This window comes from Primulina eburnea, chromosome 17 (genome assembly GCF_022965805.1).
Source record: "Primulina eburnea isolate SZY01 chromosome 17, ASM2296580v1, whole genome shotgun sequence".
In the NCBI taxonomy this organism is placed as follows: domain Eukaryota; kingdom Viridiplantae; phylum Streptophyta; class Magnoliopsida; order Lamiales; family Gesneriaceae; genus Primulina; species Primulina eburnea.
The window spans coordinates 5,840,101-5,860,430 of record NC_133117.1 but is presented as its reverse complement, the minus strand read 5'-3'; the positions used below and the strand labels follow the sequence as shown (position 1 = coordinate 5,860,430).

Genomic DNA, 20,330 nt, shown 5'->3' with positions numbered 1-20,330 from the left:
AAGAAGACTTTGGCCTTTGGAGGATCAAGATGAAAGCTATATTAATACAATGGGGGCTGGTAGAAGCACTGAAGGGCGAAGACGTAATACCAAGCGACTCGAAGGAAAAGATGCAAATTCTTGCCAAAGCACAAAGCGTCGTCATCTTGTGCCTCAGAGATACACCTCTCAGGGAAGTTTCAAAAGAAACTTCGGCTGCAGGCATGTCGAACAAACTAGAGAATCTGTATATGACAAAATCCCTAGCCAACCACCTGTATATGAAGCAACATCTATATTCATTCAAGATCGGAGATGAAAAAAAATATATCTGTTCAAATAGGTGTATTCATTAAAACCCTGGACGATCTTGAGAACATATATGTGATGATGGAAGATAAGGATAAGACTCTGATCTTGTTAAACTCTCTCCCAAGCTTATATGAAAATTTACGAGATGCCATGTTATATGACAGAGAACGGACAATCTCCTTGAAAGAAGTTTAGTCACAAGTTTAGAAACAGAATAGTCTGGAGAATCCTATAGTTGGGTATGTGGATTCTGATTTTGTTAGAAATATCGACACGAGAAAATTCCTTTCAGGTTTACATTCACTATGTATGGTACTGCTGTGAGTTGGAAAGCTAAATTACAATGGGTGGTAACATTTTCAACCACAGTATCAGAATGCGTAGCTCTATCTGAAGGGATTATTTAAAGAGGCACTTCGGTTGAAAAGAATGATATCTAAATTAGGCATACTTCAGGATAAGGTTACCAAAGTGCGATACACCTATCTTAGCACCAAGTGTATCATGAAATATCCAAACATATAGACAGACGTTAGGCTGCATTTTGCAAAGGATGTTAATAAAATAGAAACGTAAATGTTATTTGAATTGCATGAGTAATAAAATAAATGGAAATAATCGACAAGTTTAAGTCTACTGCAATGTGATTCAAATCACACCTTTTGTCATTGTACTAGTGGTGCGCTAATATAAACCTTCGACCATAAGTTAGAAGTCTAATTCGATTTTCGATCCCAAATAACAGAGAAAAAACCTCAAATCTCATGTAATAAAAAATGATATTACCCACGATATTATATTTTAAGTTAGTTTCTTTAAACATTTCGATGTACTATATCACAGATAAAAGTTGCAATGAATTTAACTTACTGAATTATTCTTTAGGTAACGTTTAGTTCATGATACAAGACAATTAATACGAAGATAAATAATATTTTTTGAAAAAAAAAATTATATAAAGATGATAGTTAACATAATGTTTGATTTGACTGATTAATTTGATTAAATTTGAGATAATGTGAGATTGTCGTGTTGTCCTTTTTAAAATATTAATAATATTATTTATTAAGGGTAATAATATAATTTCAATTCAATGATTTGATTGATGGCAAAAACTTGTGTGAGACGGTCTTACGGGTCGTATTTGTAAGACGGATCTCTTATTTGGGTTATCCATTAAAAATTATTATTTATTATGCTAAGAGTATTACTTTTTATTGTGAATATGGGTAGGGTTGACCCGTCTCACATATTAAGATCCGTGAGACAGTCTCACATATTAAGATCCGTTAGACGGTCTCACATTAGACCCACCCTTGATTGATATGAGATAAATTATTAATGATTTGATTGATGTAAGATAAATAATTAGTAGATGAATAAATAATATGATATATCAAACATGAGATTAGATAAAAATATAAATAAAAATATAGATAATATAATGCATCAGACAATAATTTTCTTGTAATATTCTTGGAGAGGAGAGGTCCGAGAGGAGATGAGGTCGTCGTCGTCGTCGTCGTCGTCTGATTATGCATATTGGCCGCAACGAGGGCCACTAAATTATATTTATAACATATAAAATTTTACTCAAAACATCTCATTAAGCCACGTAATCAATCGAATATATTCGTTCTACAAGATTCTATATTTCACCATCAAATATCTAATCAACCGAATATTCAGGAGTTTCACTATTATTTTATTATTCTTTATTTAAATAAAATGATTTATACTTTTTAAAGTTTTTATTTAATATCATTAATTTCATATACAATTTTCCTTCATTTTTTTAAAAATTTTAATATCCAATTTATATATATTGGCAATTATCAGTACTATTAATTTAATATTCAAATTTCATTTAAAAAGACACGATACAACAAAGAAATACAAAGAACTGAAAAATTAGAAACCAAAATACCTCACATTAAAAATAAGCAACCAAAAATCGACTTAGTAGGCAAGATGCAAACTCCTCGAGTAACTAACTACAATTTTTTTAGTGGATGTAAAATTTAGGGGAAATTTTTGTCGATATATACCTAAAATTTAAATCCTAAACTTGTGTCAATATCTAAGAAGATTCTTGAGCTCGTGCTCGTACTCGTGCTCAAACTCGATCGAGTTCAAACATACACAATTTAAATAAAATAAAACTATAGTATGGTAAATAATTATTAGTACAGGGGAAAAAGAGGCGTAACAAGTTTTGGGAAGCATCCAAAACCGTTGAAGGGACAGAGGTCAAATGATGCAAAATGATTCAAATAATGACATACACACATACAACAAAGTTGCGAGAATTCTAGGTTTTCCATATTTAAAAATATACTTGAGTATTAAAGTATCTTTCAATATTCCACAACTCTTTCATAAAATGAGAATGCCCTCCCACATTGATTCCAGCAATGGCTTTAGTGACCATACTTCTGAAACTCCCACTCACTATTGTCTGTCAAGTGTGGTTCGATATTAGAATCAGTGCCGGAGTAAACAAACCATGAAATACATGGAAAAATCTCAGAATGAGAAAACGCTTACCCAAGGGGCAAACTTGGCGAGTCTTGAGCCATCTGCTGATGCAGTGGAAATGGAAGGCATGATTGCAAACACCTGTGTGATTGCAAACCAAAATCATAATACAAAATATTTATAACGCATTCACCAAATACCAAACGTTAACTAGTTTCCGTCCATCTTATCGAATATTTGATCACGGAGGTGGGGATAAAGCGATCATACAGAACAGGGTATAAGATGAAATCAACTGTCATAATTTAACTTGAGAGACAAGTAAATTTTTTAAAATCTTCCATTTCATGCAGGATACAAAAGTGAAATCAACTGGAAGTCTTGGTATTGAAACTTGGGGAGGCATGGACTCCACTGTCAGGGGTGGAGGGTTCTGTGAGTAATGACGCATATGGAAAGTCCGTGAGGGTAAATGCCCAAGATCAGGATAGCACATGGTCATTACAATTTAATGTTCAGGTATTCAACAATGAATCGTTATATTGATACCTTGATTAGTTGCATCAAATTTGAAACAACATAAAGCTTCTCAGTTAGAAACTCATAAACAACCTAAGAAAACCATCTAAAAATCGCAGGAGAGCTACATGATATGGTTTCCACTAGAAGACCCGAATAAAAAGCTCTAAAATATCAGAACTTGAATAAATTATGCAAGCATGCAGCATCATTAATATCTTTTGTCGAATTAAACACAAGCATATACTTGATCGTATGTTTCTCTACTTGGTACTATAGAGTGCAACAGTACTCAAATATTAAGAGTTTGGCTCAGTGAGAATTCTTCAAATATGTAACATAACTAGGGCCTTATATTTCAGTAGTCAACAAATTTGCCACACAAAGACTGGTAGAAACACAAAGAAAAAACACACAAGTATGATAAATTTTTTTATGAAAATCATATTAGAAAGGATTCTAAAACAGAATTGTGGTTGCAGAGGGAATAGTTAATAATACAATAAAGAACTTTGTAGGATATTAGGATGTGGAAAACCGAAGTTTTTTATGGGTGTTGCAAGTAAGATTATATTATATTCTAGCACCTTCTTCTGTATCTCATAGCTTTTAATACTGTTCATTCATTCGCTATTAATTCTAATAAATTGGTATATCAAATGCTTGTCAGTATTTGGTTCTCTTGCACTTTACATCCCGCTTTGATGGGGAGATTGATTGAAGGAATACCTTATTTCAGGTAAAAATGCAGTTTGGTTTGACGAAAAAATTAAATTGAATCAACGGAAGAAAATATCAATTAATTCAATCACATCATTTAGTAGTTGGACTTTCACTCATTAAAATAAAAGTGTTACAACTTTTCAAAACCTACGCATATAAAACGGAAATAATTGAAGATAAGCTCCTAACAGGGGAGAATAAAAATGCATATAAAATTCGCTGACTGATGCAAAATCACTAAATCAGTGTCATATTTGTTTCTATGAGATAAATAAATCAAAATGAGGAACTTACGTATCAAATCAAAGATAAGCATGCATGTGTATATAAAATTTCTGTGTGCACGTCCATTCAAGACACTAAGAAATAATTTGAGAAAAGCACAAGTATACAACATGTTGCTGCATGGCTTACCAACTATTTTTCTCTCGGCCCACCAAGACTAATATCATTTAATATAAACAGATAAAAAAAAAATTCTAGACAACCGTAGAAACACTTCTCCATGAAGGATGCTTCTAACCAAATCTAAATTTACAAAGATACATGCCACAAAACCTATTTGTAATGTGTAAGATTTACTGCACCAAAAATCAGAATGATCGCAGCTGCGCACATTATCCCATTAACACAAAATTCAGAACTTTAGTTAAGATACTAATTATTATCCCGTAGTCCATGTAAAATTTTAAAATGCTAAACAACCAAAATCAGCCACAGCAAAACCAAAGATTCGCAATACAGCAACAGATGAACAATCCAAATCTAGCAATACAGAGAAAAACATACCCCAAGCAACCGTGCACTCCTCACTGGTCGCACTAGCTTGATTAGCCTGACACTCGATGCCTAATAAAGATATTAAATCACAAACATTAAACAAACTGAATCGAAACAAAAATAAAAAATCAACAAATAAAAACAGGAAACAAAACTCACAGAGATCCATAATATGATTCCTGCAAATAGCACAATTATCAACCACAATATCTGCATAAAAATTAGGGTTAGTGTCCCGAACAATCCTACAAACGGATCGTGAACTCGCGCACACAAAAGCTAATAATCAACAAATACAAAAAGACCAACAGATAAAATCGGAATTCAGAGGATACCCCAAGCCCAGAGAGCGACGGCGTTCCACTTCTTGATCTCAAATCGCTTGGCTTTCTTGGCGGATAGCGACGGCGCTGACGTGGGAGCAGCGTTGGAAGGCCCAGCATCGGAAGACCCCTCTCCGGCGGGGATCATATTCACGTCGGTGTCCAGCGACGCCATCTTCGTTTAGTTAGGGTATGCTTCAGCGCAGCTGGGATACTACTTGCGGCTCGAAAAATCAAATAAAGAAAAATAAAAATGACGTCATCTAAAATAATCGGGCAGATCAACACATATCATCGACCAGATCAGCACATACGTGAATTATAACTACGGTTAATTGCCTTTAACTCCCCGATAATCTTTATAACTACGGTTAATTGCCTTTAACTCCCCACTTTATTTTTTTAATAAACATACATTTCATTAGCACAATGAGTCGATAAATGATCAAACTAACATATTTAAAAAATAAAAGATTGTATCCACAAAATCTATCTCTCATAAGGGTAATACTCGCTTCTAGACAAAAACTTGTGTGAGACGGTCTCACGGGTCGTATTTGTGAGACAGATTTATTATTTGGGTCATCCATGAAAAAATATTACTTTTTATGCTAAGAGTATTACTTTTTATTGTGAATATCGGTAGGATTGACCCGTTTCACAGATTAAGATACGTTGGACGGTCTCACATTAGACTCACTATTGCTTCTATGAGCCAAACTACGTGCAACTTGATTCGCTATCCAATTCTAAGACAAAATGTATAATTTCCTGCAATATGTAATGTAGGATATAGAATGGAGATTTTTTTGAGTGGAATTAAAAACAAAAACGAAAATTCTCAATTCAATAACCCACAAATAAAATACATAAAGTATATGGGAGTTGAATGCAAAAAGCTCGTTAAAAACCTTAATCCGTCTTTAAAAAATTTCAAGACGATACATCAAAATAATTTGAATTGAAATTCTAACCCATAAAAAAATTACTAAAAAATGTAATTTCAAACATAGACTTGCCTCAGTACATATATAGCATATACAAATACATCATAACATGAAATTGTGCTGGAACATATTTGTTTTGTGACAGATTTGGAACATGGATTTCAAATAATACATACATTACGTGAATTTGAAATTTATTATAATTATATTAAATTTATAGGAGACATGTGAATTTGAAATCTCCTTAATCAATCTTCTCCAAACAACTAAAATATCCCGAAATGAGGACCCCCGATTTTTTCGGGTTGGTTCAGTTTGAGACGGGTATGAGATTATTATCCTCATCTCCATCTCCGTCCCGTCCTATTGTCATCCTAAATTCATACAAAAATAAATAAGTATTCACATGTGTCTTGACCCAACAACAAAATTGATAAATACACACATTTTGGATCTCCCTACAAAAAATCTTATTAGACGCGCATATTGAAAAGATATGTTCGGTAATTTTTTTTTTTTTTTGAGGAGAAAACAGATATTATGCATTAATTAAATCCACAGTAGCTACATCCATCAACCACGATGGGTAAAAGCCGTCCATCCAACATGAACGAGAAGGATGAGATAAAGCAAAATGCGCTAAACAGTGCGCTAACTTGTTTGCATATCTACTAACATGATTTAACTTTTTAAATCTACCAGAATTCAAGATATCTAATATATTCAAGACTAACAGTCCCTGGTGATTGCGAGCCTGAGACTTCGAATTCACCTCTTTAACAGCATTACAGGAGTCCGAGAAGACCCAAACTTCAGAAACGTTACATCTCATAGCAAGCAACAAACCAAACTGAATAGCCGAGAGTTCTGCCTCCAACACTGATCCTGGTTTACGTATGCCTATGGCTGAGGCAGCAAGAATGATTCCAAAGTGATTTCGAATCACAGCACCCACACTATATTTACCAACAGTATCATTAAACCCAGCATCTACATCAAGTCGCCACTGCCCCAACGGAGGAGGCACCCACCTCAAATCCCTGCTACTCTGCTCCTTCCCTGTAGTTATAATCCAAGCACCTCTAGCTAATCTAAATTGCTCAAGATATGACAATACCCACTCAACTTTAATACATCTGTTGGAAATGTGGCTATTATGTTTTAAAATACAAATCTCTTTCCAAATTGCCCAAGCAATCATTGCAAACACTTCAAAATCCGCAGATGAAACTTGATCCGATAGGCACAATCCACAAGATATAAAAGACAGCATACCACATTTCTTTAGATATGGCCAAAAAAGCGTACCTTTCCAGATATGCCTTACAAGGGGGCAAAAGATTAGACAATGGCTAGTTGAAGCATTTGAAGAGTTACAATAAAAGCAGCATCCATTGGCATGTACATGTCTTCTAAACAAGTTCAGTTCAGTGGGAATTAATTCACTGCTCGCACGCCAAAAAAATATTCGAACTTTCTGTGGGATGTTTAGCTGCCAAACCTTTTTCCACCACTTTTCCAACGAGAATGCCGATAGAGATTCATGTGGATCAAAGCATCCAATTTGGACCAGATAGCCCGATTTAACTGTGTACTTGCCTTTCTTTTCCCACTTCCAGAATCTAACATCTTCAGTGTGCTGATTTCTCAAAGGTATATCAAGAATACATTCTGCTTCGAATGAAGGAAATCTGGAGCGTATCTCAACTTCGTTCCATGTTCTGTCATATGTAATAAGTTCTTGAACCTTACTCAAACCACTTGAGCCTGTCATCGAGCTTTTCCCAGAACAGAGACTAGGAATCCAGCAATCAGTAAGTGCATTGATGTGAGATCCATTCCCCACTCTCCACATTAAGCCTTTTTGGATAAGATCTCGACTCCAAAGGATCGATCGCCATATGTAGGATGGATTCGATCCTAATGTAGCATCCATAATGTCACAGTCTTTAAAATATCGAGATTTGAGTGTTTGTGCCATAAGCGAGGAAGGCTCCGTAATAATTTTCCATACCTGTTTAGCAAGAAGAGCACGATTAAAATCAGAGAGATTACGAAACCCCATACCTCCATATTGCTTCGGTCTACATAATTTCCTCCAGTTAGCCCAATGCATTCCCCCTCCTTCGATTTTTGTATTCCACCAGAATTTAGCGCACAACTGTTCCAGTTCATGGCATAGTGAAATTGGTAGCTTAAAGCAGGACATTGCATAAGAGGGTATGGCTTGCAAGATTGATTTAATCAGAGTTTCTTTTCCTCCAGCAGAGAAAAACCGTGATGCCCAGCCATTGATCTTCTTGATAAGTCTTTCACGAAGATTAGAGAATTGAATGCGCTTACTACGAAGAGAGAACGTAGGAAGGCCCAAATACATTTCATGGCCTTGAACCACCGGTATAGAGAAGATATTCTGGATTGCATTTATAGTATCCGACGAAACACTCGGACTGAAGGTGAGGGCTGATTTTTCATAATTTACTGTTTGGCCAGAAGCTCTTTCATAATCTCTCAAACATCTTCGAAGCTGTATGCATTCTGTTTCCATAGCACGAAAGAAGATTAAGCTATCATCTGCAAACAGTAAGTGAGAAATTTCTTGACAATTATGGGCAATTTTAACTCCTTGAAACTGTTTCATTTGCACCGCACGAGATAATATGGCCGAAAGTCCTTGAGCACATAAAGCAAATAGATATGGAGATAAAGGATCACCTTGACGAATACCACGCTTTGGGATCAGCTTACCGTAAGTATTATGATTAACACGGAATGAATAAGAGACAGTAGATATACAATTTAAGATCAGCCTTACAAAACTTGCAGCGAAGCCTAACTTCAGCATGATGGCTTCCAAGTATCTCCATTCTACGCGGTCATATGCTTTGCTCATGTCTAGCTTTAAAGCTCCAAATCCCTTCTTGGCTTTCCTGTTATTGCGAATCCAATGCATACATTCAAATCCAATAATAACATTATCAGTAATTAAACGACCCGGGACAAATGCACTTTGGAATTGATCAATAGCTATGGATAAGATTGGCGTTAATCTGTTTGTGATTGTACGAGAAACAATTTTGTAGCATGTGTTGCACAGACTAATAGGACGAAAGTCCTTCGGTATTGATGTCTCCAGCACTTTAGGGATAAGAACAATGACAGTGGAGTTCCAAGATGATAAGTCACCATTTTCATTCAAAATGTGGAGAATAGCCTCTGTAACTTCATCACCCACAATATCCCAATTTTTCTGAAAGAAAAGAGCAGTAAACCCATCATTCCCCGGAGCTTTAGAAGGATGCATGTCAAACAAAGCTTTCTTGACTTACATGACATAGTTTGTAGATTATTTTATTAGTCCGAAGGTTTACTAAGTACGTATCAAATGATAGCGGTTATGGATTCATACGTTATTAAATTTTAAAAGAAAACACACACACACATATATATGTTGCACATCCATCGCGTAACTTATGTGAGCACCGATAATATGACACTTAATTATTGAATGTGATCAAAGATAGAAAAATTGCGAATCCGATAGTTGAATGTTACTTCATAGATCTGCACATAAATATAGCTAGTAGTTGTTCAACACACACATATACACACACACACATATATATATATATATATACACACACACACTACCCATAAGCCAATAATTTTTTTCCGTGTTTCAGAATACGGTTAACCAACCTCGAGTAGATGTATAACTGGTCATTATCTATACATTTATATTGTATAAAAACCTAATCAAAATTGTCTTTTAGCCAATGATGTGGTGTAAATGCTCCCAATAATCGGTAAGAAGAAGACGGAAAATTCGACCCTGCCCCTGCAGGCAGATCCAAGGGCCATAATTTTTCTGGCCCTTGGTTTTTTTTTTATTTTTAATTTTTCATTTATAAAACATAAAAAAAAAAAACGTTCTTAAAATACTGTCTAAATTGAACCTTAACTTCACAATTTTATTTGGTAATTTTATATATAGAATATGTGTTAGATATTTATGGATTCATTAACCAAGACGGACCACAGAAGAAAGGAATCAATCGTAGCCGTCAGTTTTTTCATTCTACGTAATCTCCTGCGTCACTGACGTAGACCCCTACTCTCCCATTTGCTAACCTCGTTATTCTGTATTATTAGATAATATACTCAAATATAATCAATAAATCCACTTGTTTTTAATGCAACCAATCCCCAGTTTTTAGATAAAATATATTTTTTGTGAGATAAATTATATTTGATATCAATATGGGTAAAAACTTATGTGAGACGGTCTCACGGGTATTACTTGTGAGACGGATCTCTTATTTGGGTCACCCATAAAAGAGTATTACTTTTTATGCTAAGAGTACTATTTTTTATTCTGAATATGGGTATTGTTGACCCGTCTCACAGATTATGATCCGTGAGACGGTCTCACATGAGACTCACTCATCAATATGATAACGATTTTGAGGCCAATCAATAAATTAATATGTTTATAATTTTCAATTTGGTAGAATAAAATTAAAATTGAGTTTTTTGAGTTGATTAAACAAGCGATTGTTTCACTAGTAGTCATATATTCGATCATTTATTAATATTTTTTCGGACAAACTTATTTTAAAAAGTTGAAACTACGTTAAAAAATATTAATAAAAATAATCAAACTTTATATTTCACTAACTCATACGTGTCGAACTTATGTATCTATATTGTTTATATTATGATTATATTATTAAGTATGAGATTTTTAGAATAACTATTTTAGAGTACATCAAAATATTTAATTCCATAATTACATTTCTTACCCTATTAAAAATCTCATCAAGTAACCCCATATTTTACATATAAAAAAATCTAAACAAAACTTTCTTTTTAAATCGAACAACTCTTCTAAATTGAAAATATTTTTATTTTAATTGTTTAATATTATTTGATGAAATTAAAAATAATAATAACACATGCAATACGTATTTTTTTTACTAAGTTTATAGTAATGTATATTATTGTGATATATTATTTCTCATAGGCTGATAGGCATAGCATTGTAGCAACACTCAACCAATCACAGACGTTAACATCATCTCGTTGCCCGAAGGTCCCGCAAGTGGGCCCCAACAAACGGACACTGAGCAAGATAAAAGGAACCCAATTCCGCCCATATCGTTGTTGCATTTGATAATATTTATATTTATTTGTTAAATGGCTGGAATCGCGCAGTTCATCGCCGGTGTTCTTATCCTCTGCGCCGCCGGCGTACTATCCGGATCGGACCTCTTTGTGGAGGAGAATCCGATCAGGCAAGTTGTAGACGGTTTGCACGAGCTCGAGAACTCGATCTTCCAAGTCGTCGGAAACTCTCGCCATGCCTTTTCGTTTGCTCGCTTTGCTCACAGGTTTTTCAATTTTAATTCATTTATTTTTTGCGACGTTTTCTTTGGTTTTTGGAGGTTCTGGATTGTTTTTTAGAGTTTTTTTTTAGTTTGTAAATGGATTTTTGTTGCAAAAGGTACCGGAAGAGGTATGAGGGTGCTGAGGAGATTCAGAAGAGGTTCCAGATATTTGTGGAGAATTTGAAGATGATCAGATCGCATAACAGGAAGGGACTCTCGTACACTATGGGAGTCAATGGTATCTTTTTAGCCTTTAGATGACTATCGAGTGTTTTAATAGTTTGGATTTCGTTGCTTTGTCTGTCTATTACTCAGAGATGATAGTATGGTCCTCTCGATAACACTCCTGACTTTGGTGTTGTATCATGTATGGGTTGACTTTGGAAGTTTATTAGTTGTCTTCTCCTGCATTGGAAAACTTGAAGTGTGACTGTATTGTCGTTACTGTAGCTGATCCGTTTTGTATATTTTATGTTTGATTCATAGGATTGATCTGGTAATAAAGGGAAGAAGATGAGAATTTCTTCTAATGTATCCGCATACGTTCGAAGTTTTGCTTCACTTCTATATATCTTTTGTTGGGTTAACTGCAAAACCCTGCATAAAAAAAAAACTGATCTTTAGTTCGGTGAACGGCTTTTTTGGATTAACTGCCAAGTACTGCATATAGAAACTGATATTTACAAGTGATTGTAGGTACTAGCTTAGGATGATAACTTTTCTCCGGATATGAATCTATGTACTCTCTTCTTGATTACACATGACCGTTCTTTCGGAATGCTTATTAGTTATTACTCATAAAAAAATGATATACTTCATATTTTCAATACCTGAAGTATGCAGAAGACAGTTCCTACAATCAGACTTCACCCAAGCTTTTGTTTCCCCTCTGCATCAAATTTTTTTTTTTTAGATTTTTATGGATTCAAAGACATGGTTTTGGCTGTTTGAGAGCCTTAAAATGTTTATCCTCATTTCATTTCTCAACTATCTTAATTGTCAACAGAGTTCACTGACTTGACTTGGGAGGAGTTCCGTAAGCACAGGTTGGGAGCCTCTCAAAACTGCTCCGCTACCACAAGGGGCAATCACAAGCTCACCAGTGTCATCCTTCCAGAATCGGTAATTACAATTGTTTCTTTCCTCTAAGATTTTGGTGTTTCTTATAGTATGCATCTCTTCTGATAAATTTATTCGTGCCAGAGATGATCTATGCGTTGTGTAATTTCCTCATTTGTTACCTTGAAAGAGCACTCTGCAGTCCCAGGTTGCCTTGAAATGAAAAAAACACAACCATGTAATTCAGTTTCTGAAATGGAATATCTTTAAATGGCAATAAAAGAAAGCTGTGTTTGGCCTGCTACATTCCCAAAAGATTCTTCTTTTCCTATCAGGAAAGAAATTTCTGGTGGGCATACTTAATACGCAGATATGATGAAATCACCCTTTCCCGGGATTCAAATTAGAAATTCTATTTAACTGACTATAAAGGGTATCTATCAAGTATGAAAAATATTCAAATGTGTTTCAAAGCTTATGAAAAGTCAAAAACATTTATAAAAGACTCGTAACATCTCATTTGGTCGTGTTGAACTGCAGAAAGATTGGAGGGAAAATGGCATTGTCAGCCCTGTAAAAAACCAAGGTCATTGTGGATCCTGCTGGACATTCAGGTTAGCTCAAGTTTGGGTCAGCTACTGGGGTGGAATTTAGTTTCATCCATATTCATTGGATCAGAACCCACCATTTCCAATTTTCCATCAACGCCGCCTAACATGTATGTGATACTTACAGCACAACTGGAGCGCTTGAAGCAGCATATTCTCAAGCATTTGGAAAGGGTATTTCTCTGTCCGAGCAACAGCTTGTGGATTGTGCAGGAAAGTTTAACAACTTTGGATGCAACGGGGGTTTGCCCTCACAAGCCTTCGAATACATCAAATACAATGGTGGGCTTGAGACTGAGGATTCATATCCATATACTGGACTTGATGGATCATGCAAATATTCATCTGATAATGCTGTTGTCAAAGTAGTTGATTCTGTCAATATTACTCTGGTAAGATTTGTGATTGGCAAAATAGTAGTTGAATTGTTCTTAAGCCTTAAGTTTCATCATTCTTGTTCTTGGAGGATGTTCTTTGGTAGAAATGGGGCTGTCAAATTAATTTATGGATGAAAATCACATGAGACACAAGACTATATTATAACCATTTACAAAGGTTGAGATGCTTTTGAGTGTTTCCTCTAAATTTTCTGCAATCACAGGGTGCTGAAGATGAGCTTAAACAAGCAGTAGCATTTGTTCGGCCAGTAAGTGTGGCTTTCGAGGTGGTTAATGGTTTTAGAGCGTACAATGGGGGAGTTTACACCAGCACTTCATGTGGCCACTCTCCAACGGTGAGTTTTTTTGGCATTGTAATGATGTCACCCATAAAACAAAACAAGTTTGTAGGAAAAAATATTTGTCTTGATGCCAATCTGCATTAACTGGCACAAAAATATGGTCTCCAATACATTGCAGCTCTAGTACTATCACAAACTAAGACACACAAGAAGAATATGTAATCTTGCATCCTAGTTGTACTCTAGTAAAAGCCTTGTTTCCTGCTCTATCTCTGTCTCTCGACCAACTTTTGTTAGACAAATGATATGATGAAAGCGGAAGTATTTTTTTAAAAAATTGCGGTACTTTCGAGTTGGAATAACTTACATGCAAGGCGTTTAAGCATGTATCTAAAATTTATTGTGCATCGGAGGCAATGCAAGTATATATTTGAGATCTTGTTAACCAATTAGTCAAGGACTCAAGTGTATGAAGTTGGTGCACCATATTTCAGTTCTTTGTTTCTAGTCTTAGTCAAGGACTCAAGTGTATGAAGTTGGTGCACCAAAATTTAGTTCTTTGGTTCTAGTCACAACTGGTGCATGCAGGTGTAAGAAACCTTTTTGAACATGTTTGCAGGATGTGAATCATGCTGTTCTCGCTGTTGGTTATGGAGTTGAGGATGGAATCCCCTACTGGCTCATTAAGAACTCATGGGGAGCTGATTGGGGTGACAATGGTTACTTTAAAATGGAGATGGGCAAGAACATGTGTGGTAAGTCTTTCTTCGGATTATACATAATGATCTTCCAAGTTCATAACTCCTACCTAACTCCTAATATCACACCAGGTTCAGAAAAATGTTCTTTTGTTGTAATCTGTTTTGTAAAATACATCGAATACTTATCTACACACGATATCAATCTCCTTTGTTTTGACGAACTTTTGTTCATAAATTTATTGCAGGTGTCGCCACTTGTGCATCATACCCCGTGGTTGCTTAACTTCTCGTAAAGAAAGATCGGAGTCACTACTAGAAATTCCAGGAAGCCATTTATATAGTTATAGATGCAGTAGTTATCAAGGATTACCTTGGAAGTTATGTGCAAAAATGGTTCAAGTCTGTGCAAAAATAAGACATGAAAAATTCGATGCTGTATTTTCGATGTATTTTCAAACCTGGATTTGTATATCAGTGTACTGTTATTTAGACATACTTCAACTGATGAAAATGTGCTTTAACGACTCATATATAAGTATTCCATCATTATGTTCGACATATGCTATATTAAAGTTAAAATCTTTATTGTTTGCACAATATTTTGAGTTACGGACATGTCAGGTATAAAGATGCATCAATTGTGTAAAAATGATAAAAATCTAATTTCTAAAAATACCAACTATTGTAGATATTAAATTTGACTGTCTCCTGAACAAATACAATGTCATAAACAAATAAAACTATAAAAAAACTACTGAAAATTGATATATATATACTTCTAACATGATCTATATTTTCATAAATTGTAGAAATTTACAAAATATTAATATATAATAAAATAACGTTGCTTAAATCTGAAAGAAAAATGACTTGCTCTACTGAAATTTAAAAATTGTTAATTAAATAAATCACATTGATGCAGTAACTTAGAAATCACTTTAGTTTGATAAATTGCATTAGAAAATAGTGGCAGGGAGAATCGAATCCATAATCACTGGTCAAAGCCGCGACAAGGCCAAAAAAACTGGCACTGAGCAAGATAAAAAGAACCCAATTATGCCCATATCGTTGTTGCATTTGATAATATTTATATTTGTTTGAATATGCCAACTCATTATTTGAGTTTTATTGACTCTTATGTAAAAATAATTTTTATTTTAATAATATTTTACGATTTTATCCAATTATGACATTTTCTTTATCTGTATACACATGCAATCTATATAGATAAAGTACTTGAATATATCATAGGTACCATGAAGTCTGTCTTTAATATAATATCATGAAACTCATAGGAAGTATACTGTATATTCTAAATAAGTTACTAGTCGATTCAACCTCCTAAAATAAGGATAAAGGTTGTTTGAGCTTGAGACTAACATCTGTGATATAAACGCCATGTTTTATTGGTAAGACATGAAGATGACCATTCATACAGATGAGTGGTCATTTGATGATTAACTGAACAACCCTCATTCGTACTGTCCAAGTGGTTATTATTTATCGAGTGTAATAGTCCGCTGTTATGGTTGTACTCTATTAGTACTTTGAACGTAGATGTTCTACGTACTAGCATGCGTTTTCATCTTTTTATTTACTCCATTGAGGGTCATCAGTTGACAAGGTTGGATGTAGTTTCGAAATACATAGAAGCAAATATATTGTAGTTGGGGATTCACCGTTTGCTTATGGGTGAAGATATCTGTAATAGCCGAGCCTGGTGTACGGTACGGTTTAAGTTTTGTATGTTTATTGGGTTATATGATTTAGATTTTAAGAGTTGTGTTTATGGGTTATAGTGTGTTGGTTATTATTGTTTTGTGGTGTTGTTGTTAGTGGTTGATGATGGTTGTGTTGTATCAGTGTTTCGGTTCGATTTTAGTTGCTTAAGATTTTGTCTTGGCCGTGACCAGACCGCACCCGCGCTCAGTACAGGACCGCACCCGCGGTTGTAATTCTTGATTTTTGGTTGGTTTTGCCGTAGCCACACCGCACCCGCGGTGTTAAGTGTACCGCACCCACGGTGTAAGCAGCGCACCCGTGGTAGTGTTAGGACCGCACCCGCGGTCGTGGTTTTTCAGAAACTGTTGGGATGCCGAGAGCTTACCGCACCCGCGGTAAGGATAGACCGCACCCGCGGTCGTGCACAGCAGAAACGTGTTTCGGATTTTTAAGTGATATAATTGGATGATTGGTTCACTTTCCCTCATTTCTTATCTTCCCCTTTCCGATTTCTCTCCTTAGAGACTAGGGTTTCTCTCATTTCTTTCATTTCCTACCTTTGATTCTTGCATCTTGGTGGTTATTTGTTGAGAGATTAAGGTTCTACTTGGTGCTAGGAAGCTAAGGTAAGCTTTTGGTGTTGTTTATTCTTGGTTTTGGGGGAGATGTGATACGGGTTTGTTGATATTGTTGGTTTTATAGATTAATTGACATGTGTTTTTGGTTATTGAGATGTTGATGGTGTATATTATGGTTTATTGTTATAGGATTTCAACCAAGGGTTTAGTTGAAGGTTTCAAGTGGTTGTAAGTGGAATTTCATCCTTTGTGCTCACATGATAGTATATGTATTGTATTTCAATGATTTTAAAGTGATATTCCCTTCACTTGATTCATGTTTATGTATTGATATACTTGTTATGTATTGTGGAGACAATTGATGTCTCAATTATTGGAATGGGAATACAAAAGAGAAAGAGTTTACAAAGTGCTTGTTTAAATACCAAAGAGAGTTCAAATTGATTTAGGGATTGATAGATACATAGTCAGAGATTGCATGCAATTAGTTGATCAACGACCATAGGCTTATATCCCTCAGAGTTGTCGATTTATATCGATGGGATATAGGCACAGAGACAGAGATACTATTTAGATATCAATCCATACCAGAGAAAAGAGAAATACCATCTTATTGTTGATATGCTATGATATTCACATTTCAGAGTTGATGGTATTTATGTTTTTAAAGCTATGATTTTCAGAGTATGATATGTTCATTGATATGCAAGAGTTCCACTTGCTGAGTTTTATACTCATTTCAGTTATTTCATGTGATGCAGATAAGAGCGACGGACCAGGACAGTGATTGTGGGCCGGAGTCATATGCATGGGAGAAGGAAGGAAGATGTTATTTTGTTGACATTTTGGACATGATCATAGGAATGATATTTTGTATTTTGTTATATCATTTGAATGATCATGTATTTAGTTTTGATGTAAATGTTTTATAGAAATGTATTTTGAATTCCTTCTTCCCTTTAAAGAAAATTTTAAATTCCGCTGTATTTTATTTTAAACGGGTCAGAGGTGTCACATTTAGTGGTATCAGAGCACCGTTCTTCGGACCAATGCATATGACTTCGCCTACTTTCAACTGTCCGGGTATGTCTTCCTCTACATCTATTCATTGTTATTTATTGATTTGTATTTTGTGAGCACATTGTAGAGTATGCCTCCTAAGAGGAAAGCCGTAGAGGGTGAGGATAGTTCTTCCTCTAGAGTTGTCGATGAGTTCGGAAAGTTGTTGAAAGAGCAAGCCAAGGTCCATAGTGAGCAGATCCAGCAGTTGCTTCGTATGCAAGGAGCAGGCCAAGGTAGAGGTCAAGGTAGAGTTCCTGTAGCTCAAGCAGTTGGTACCGATGGCATCTTTACTGGCCGATCTGTTAGTGGCCGTGGAGTGGATCAAGGCACTCGAAGCTATCTTTGATCATCTCAACTACGAAAACAAAGACAGAATCAGTTGTGCAGTGTTCATGTTGGTCAAGGCTGCACGTATTTGGTGGAATGCGACCAAGGTTAGTGTTGATCTACCGGCATTTAAGTGGCAAGAGTTCACCGATCTTTTCTACGACAAGTACTTCCCAGATGCACTTCGAGCTAGGAAGGTGACTGAGTTCTTGGAGCTTCGTCAGGGAGGTATGAATGTTGATGAGTACATCTTGAAGTTCGAGGAGGGCTGTCTGTTTGCCCCGTATATTGCTTCCAACGACAAGGACAAAGGTGCTCATTTCATTCGAGGCCTTAGAGCAGAGATCCGGAGGGACATCAACATGTCGAAGGCTGTGACGTTCAAGGAAATCGTGTCTAAGGCTTTGTTGTCCGAGCAGGACGAGAAAGACATTGCCAGAGAGAGGAAAGCGAGATAGCAGGCCATTGCTCAGAGAGGCCAGGGTTCGAAGCGAGGCAAGGATCGTTTCAAGGGGAAAGGCAAGATAGAGCCGAGTCCTAAACCACCGGCAGTTCCATTTGATCCCGAGAAGCCTTTGTGTCCCAAGTGTAGTCGACATCATAGAGGGGAGTGCAGATTTGACACTCATACTTGTTACCGTTGTGGCACTGCAGGCCATATTGCCAAAGACTGTCCAAGAGGAGCGAGTAATGTAGTGACCCGTTCCAGAATCACCTACTAATGAAGAACTAAGCATGCAACTAACTTAATTAATAATAATCAGAGATAACAGCGGAAAAATGGCCAACGACAAATAGTTATACAACCCAAACGAAATCAGAACAATCTCAAAATATATTCGGTACAACCATATCGAAATAGAAAAGATACCGAAATACTAAACCAACCAGCTACTCAACGTCCTCCTCCTCCTCCTCCTGAGCTGTCCAACCTGAGGCCTGCCCCGTGGGAAGGGGGTGTCCAAGATAAACAAAACCGAGGACGTGAGCGATAAGAACGCCCAGTACAAAAGCATGAGTATACAAGCCTATATGAAATGCACATGCTATGATATGATACCAGGGTAGTCAAGAAACAGGAGTAACAAAGGATCTCAAAATACTCAGTCTAGAGGCGCCAAGTGGATAGTGCCGCGCGGTACTCCTCTGGGTCACTGCATCCACTACAAGAACAGACGTGGACCTAAAATGTCCCGGATCACCGAAGCCCTCCCGACCCGTCGGCCACTGTGTACTCTCGGTGTCCATGCGTCCACAAGACAAGACAGGGCTGAGCGGCCCCACAAGATATAGCTTATCTCGAAAGAGATACAGCTCAACAGTAAAGGCTATCTCGAAGGAGATACGGCTCAACATGAAATGCAACGTGCGTCATAAAACGTGACATAATAACATGCATCATATGACATATATCAATGCACCACATAATCATGCAACACATATAAGGATGTATACTCGACCAGGATATCTCGGATAGTACTTTCGTACCTCTATCACAGCAAGCCTAGCCTTACGCAACACCGCTAATCAGGTCTAGAACAAGCCTACGCATCAAAAACATACTCAATGAACAATACTACCATGCTCAACTAGCAAAACCAGTACTCCCTAGTACTACCAAAGGTTTAGGGTTTACCTTCGTCCGTCGACAGCCCTTTGATGTCGATTGCCTCGTAACTCAGGCGTCGCTACACTACCAATCCTGGCAGCTCTTGGCTATCGCTCGACCGACAACTAACCCTAGAAACCTTCCAAACCTCTCAAAATGAGACACAACTTCAAGAATTGACAATACAAAATGAGGAAATCCGAGCACTATTTATAGGCTATGTTCGGATCCACCGAACCCACTTCGGAACGTCCGAACTCCTACGTGTCCATCAGCTCTTGACACCTCATGATCGGATCCACCGAACCTACACTTCGGATCATCCGAACTTGCATGTAAACTGACGTGTCGATCAACTCTTGACACCTCATGATCGGATCCACCGAACCCACTTCGGATCGTCCGAACTAGTCGGAGCTACCGAACCATCTTCGGTCCGTCCGATCATGACCACGGTCAAAATTACACATTAAACCTTCTTAATCACCATTAACCCGTTAATTACCCAATTTGGAATTCGGGCTACTACAAGTAAGG

The 20,330-nt window shown here is 36.4% G+C and overlaps 2 protein-coding genes across 2 annotated transcripts; one reads left to right on the top strand and one right to left on the bottom strand.

Moving 5' to 3' along the window:
- Window positions 1-2,459: 2,459 nt before the first annotated feature.
- Window positions 2,460-5,372, bottom strand: LOC140818406 (RING-box protein 1a). The gene is made up of 5 exons (XM_073178342.1): window positions 5,127-5,372; window positions 4,951-5,001; window positions 4,801-4,860; window positions 2,839-2,910; window positions 2,460-2,749 (listed from the first exon to the last, which is right to left on the bottom strand). Exons 1-5 carry the CDS (start codon window positions 5,287-5,289, stop codon window positions 2,712-2,714), a joined length of 384 nt encoding a protein of 127 aa, XP_073034443.1. The 5' UTR covers window positions 5,290-5,372; the 3' UTR covers window positions 2,460-2,711.
- A 5,826-nt stretch (window positions 5,373-11,198) lies between these two features.
- On the top strand, window positions 11,199-15,051 carry LOC140818039 (vanillin synthase-like). The gene is made up of 8 exons (XM_073177846.1): window positions 11,199-11,451; window positions 11,565-11,686; window positions 12,455-12,570; window positions 13,048-13,121; window positions 13,243-13,507; window positions 13,717-13,848; window positions 14,414-14,549; window positions 14,741-15,051. The coding sequence occupies exons 1-8, from the start codon at window positions 11,258-11,260 to the stop codon at window positions 14,776-14,778; spliced, it is 1,077 nt and encodes a 358-aa protein (XP_073033947.1). The 5' UTR covers window positions 11,199-11,257; the 3' UTR covers window positions 14,779-15,051.
- The last annotated feature ends 5,279 nt before the right edge of the window (window positions 15,052-20,330 follow it).

Bases quoted from the DNA above. Each gene is read 5' to 3' on its own strand.
- LOC140818406 (XM_073178342.1), bottom strand. From the start codon at position 5,289: ATGGCGTCGCTGGACACCGACGTGAATATGATCCCCGCCGGAGAGGGG. The intron at 5,002-5,126 runs GTATCCTCTGAA...ATTTTTATGCAG, and splicing joins CGTCGCTCTCTGGGCTTGGG to ATATTGTGGTTGATAATTGT. The intron at 2,911-4,800 runs GTATGTTTTTCT...GCAATCACACAG, and splicing joins GGAGTGCACGGTTGCTTGGG to GTGTTTGCAATCATGCCTTC.
- LOC140818039 (XM_073177846.1), top strand. From the start codon at position 11,258: ATGGCTGGAATCGCGCAGTTCATCGCCGGTGTTCTTATCCTCTGCGCC. The intron at 11,452-11,564 runs GTTTTTCAATTT...TTGTTGCAAAAG, and splicing joins TTTGCTCGCTTTGCTCACAG to GTACCGGAAGAGGTATGAGG. The intron at 13,849-14,413 runs GTGAGTTTTTTT...ACATGTTTGCAG, and splicing joins CATGTGGCCACTCTCCAACG to GATGTGAATCATGCTGTTCT.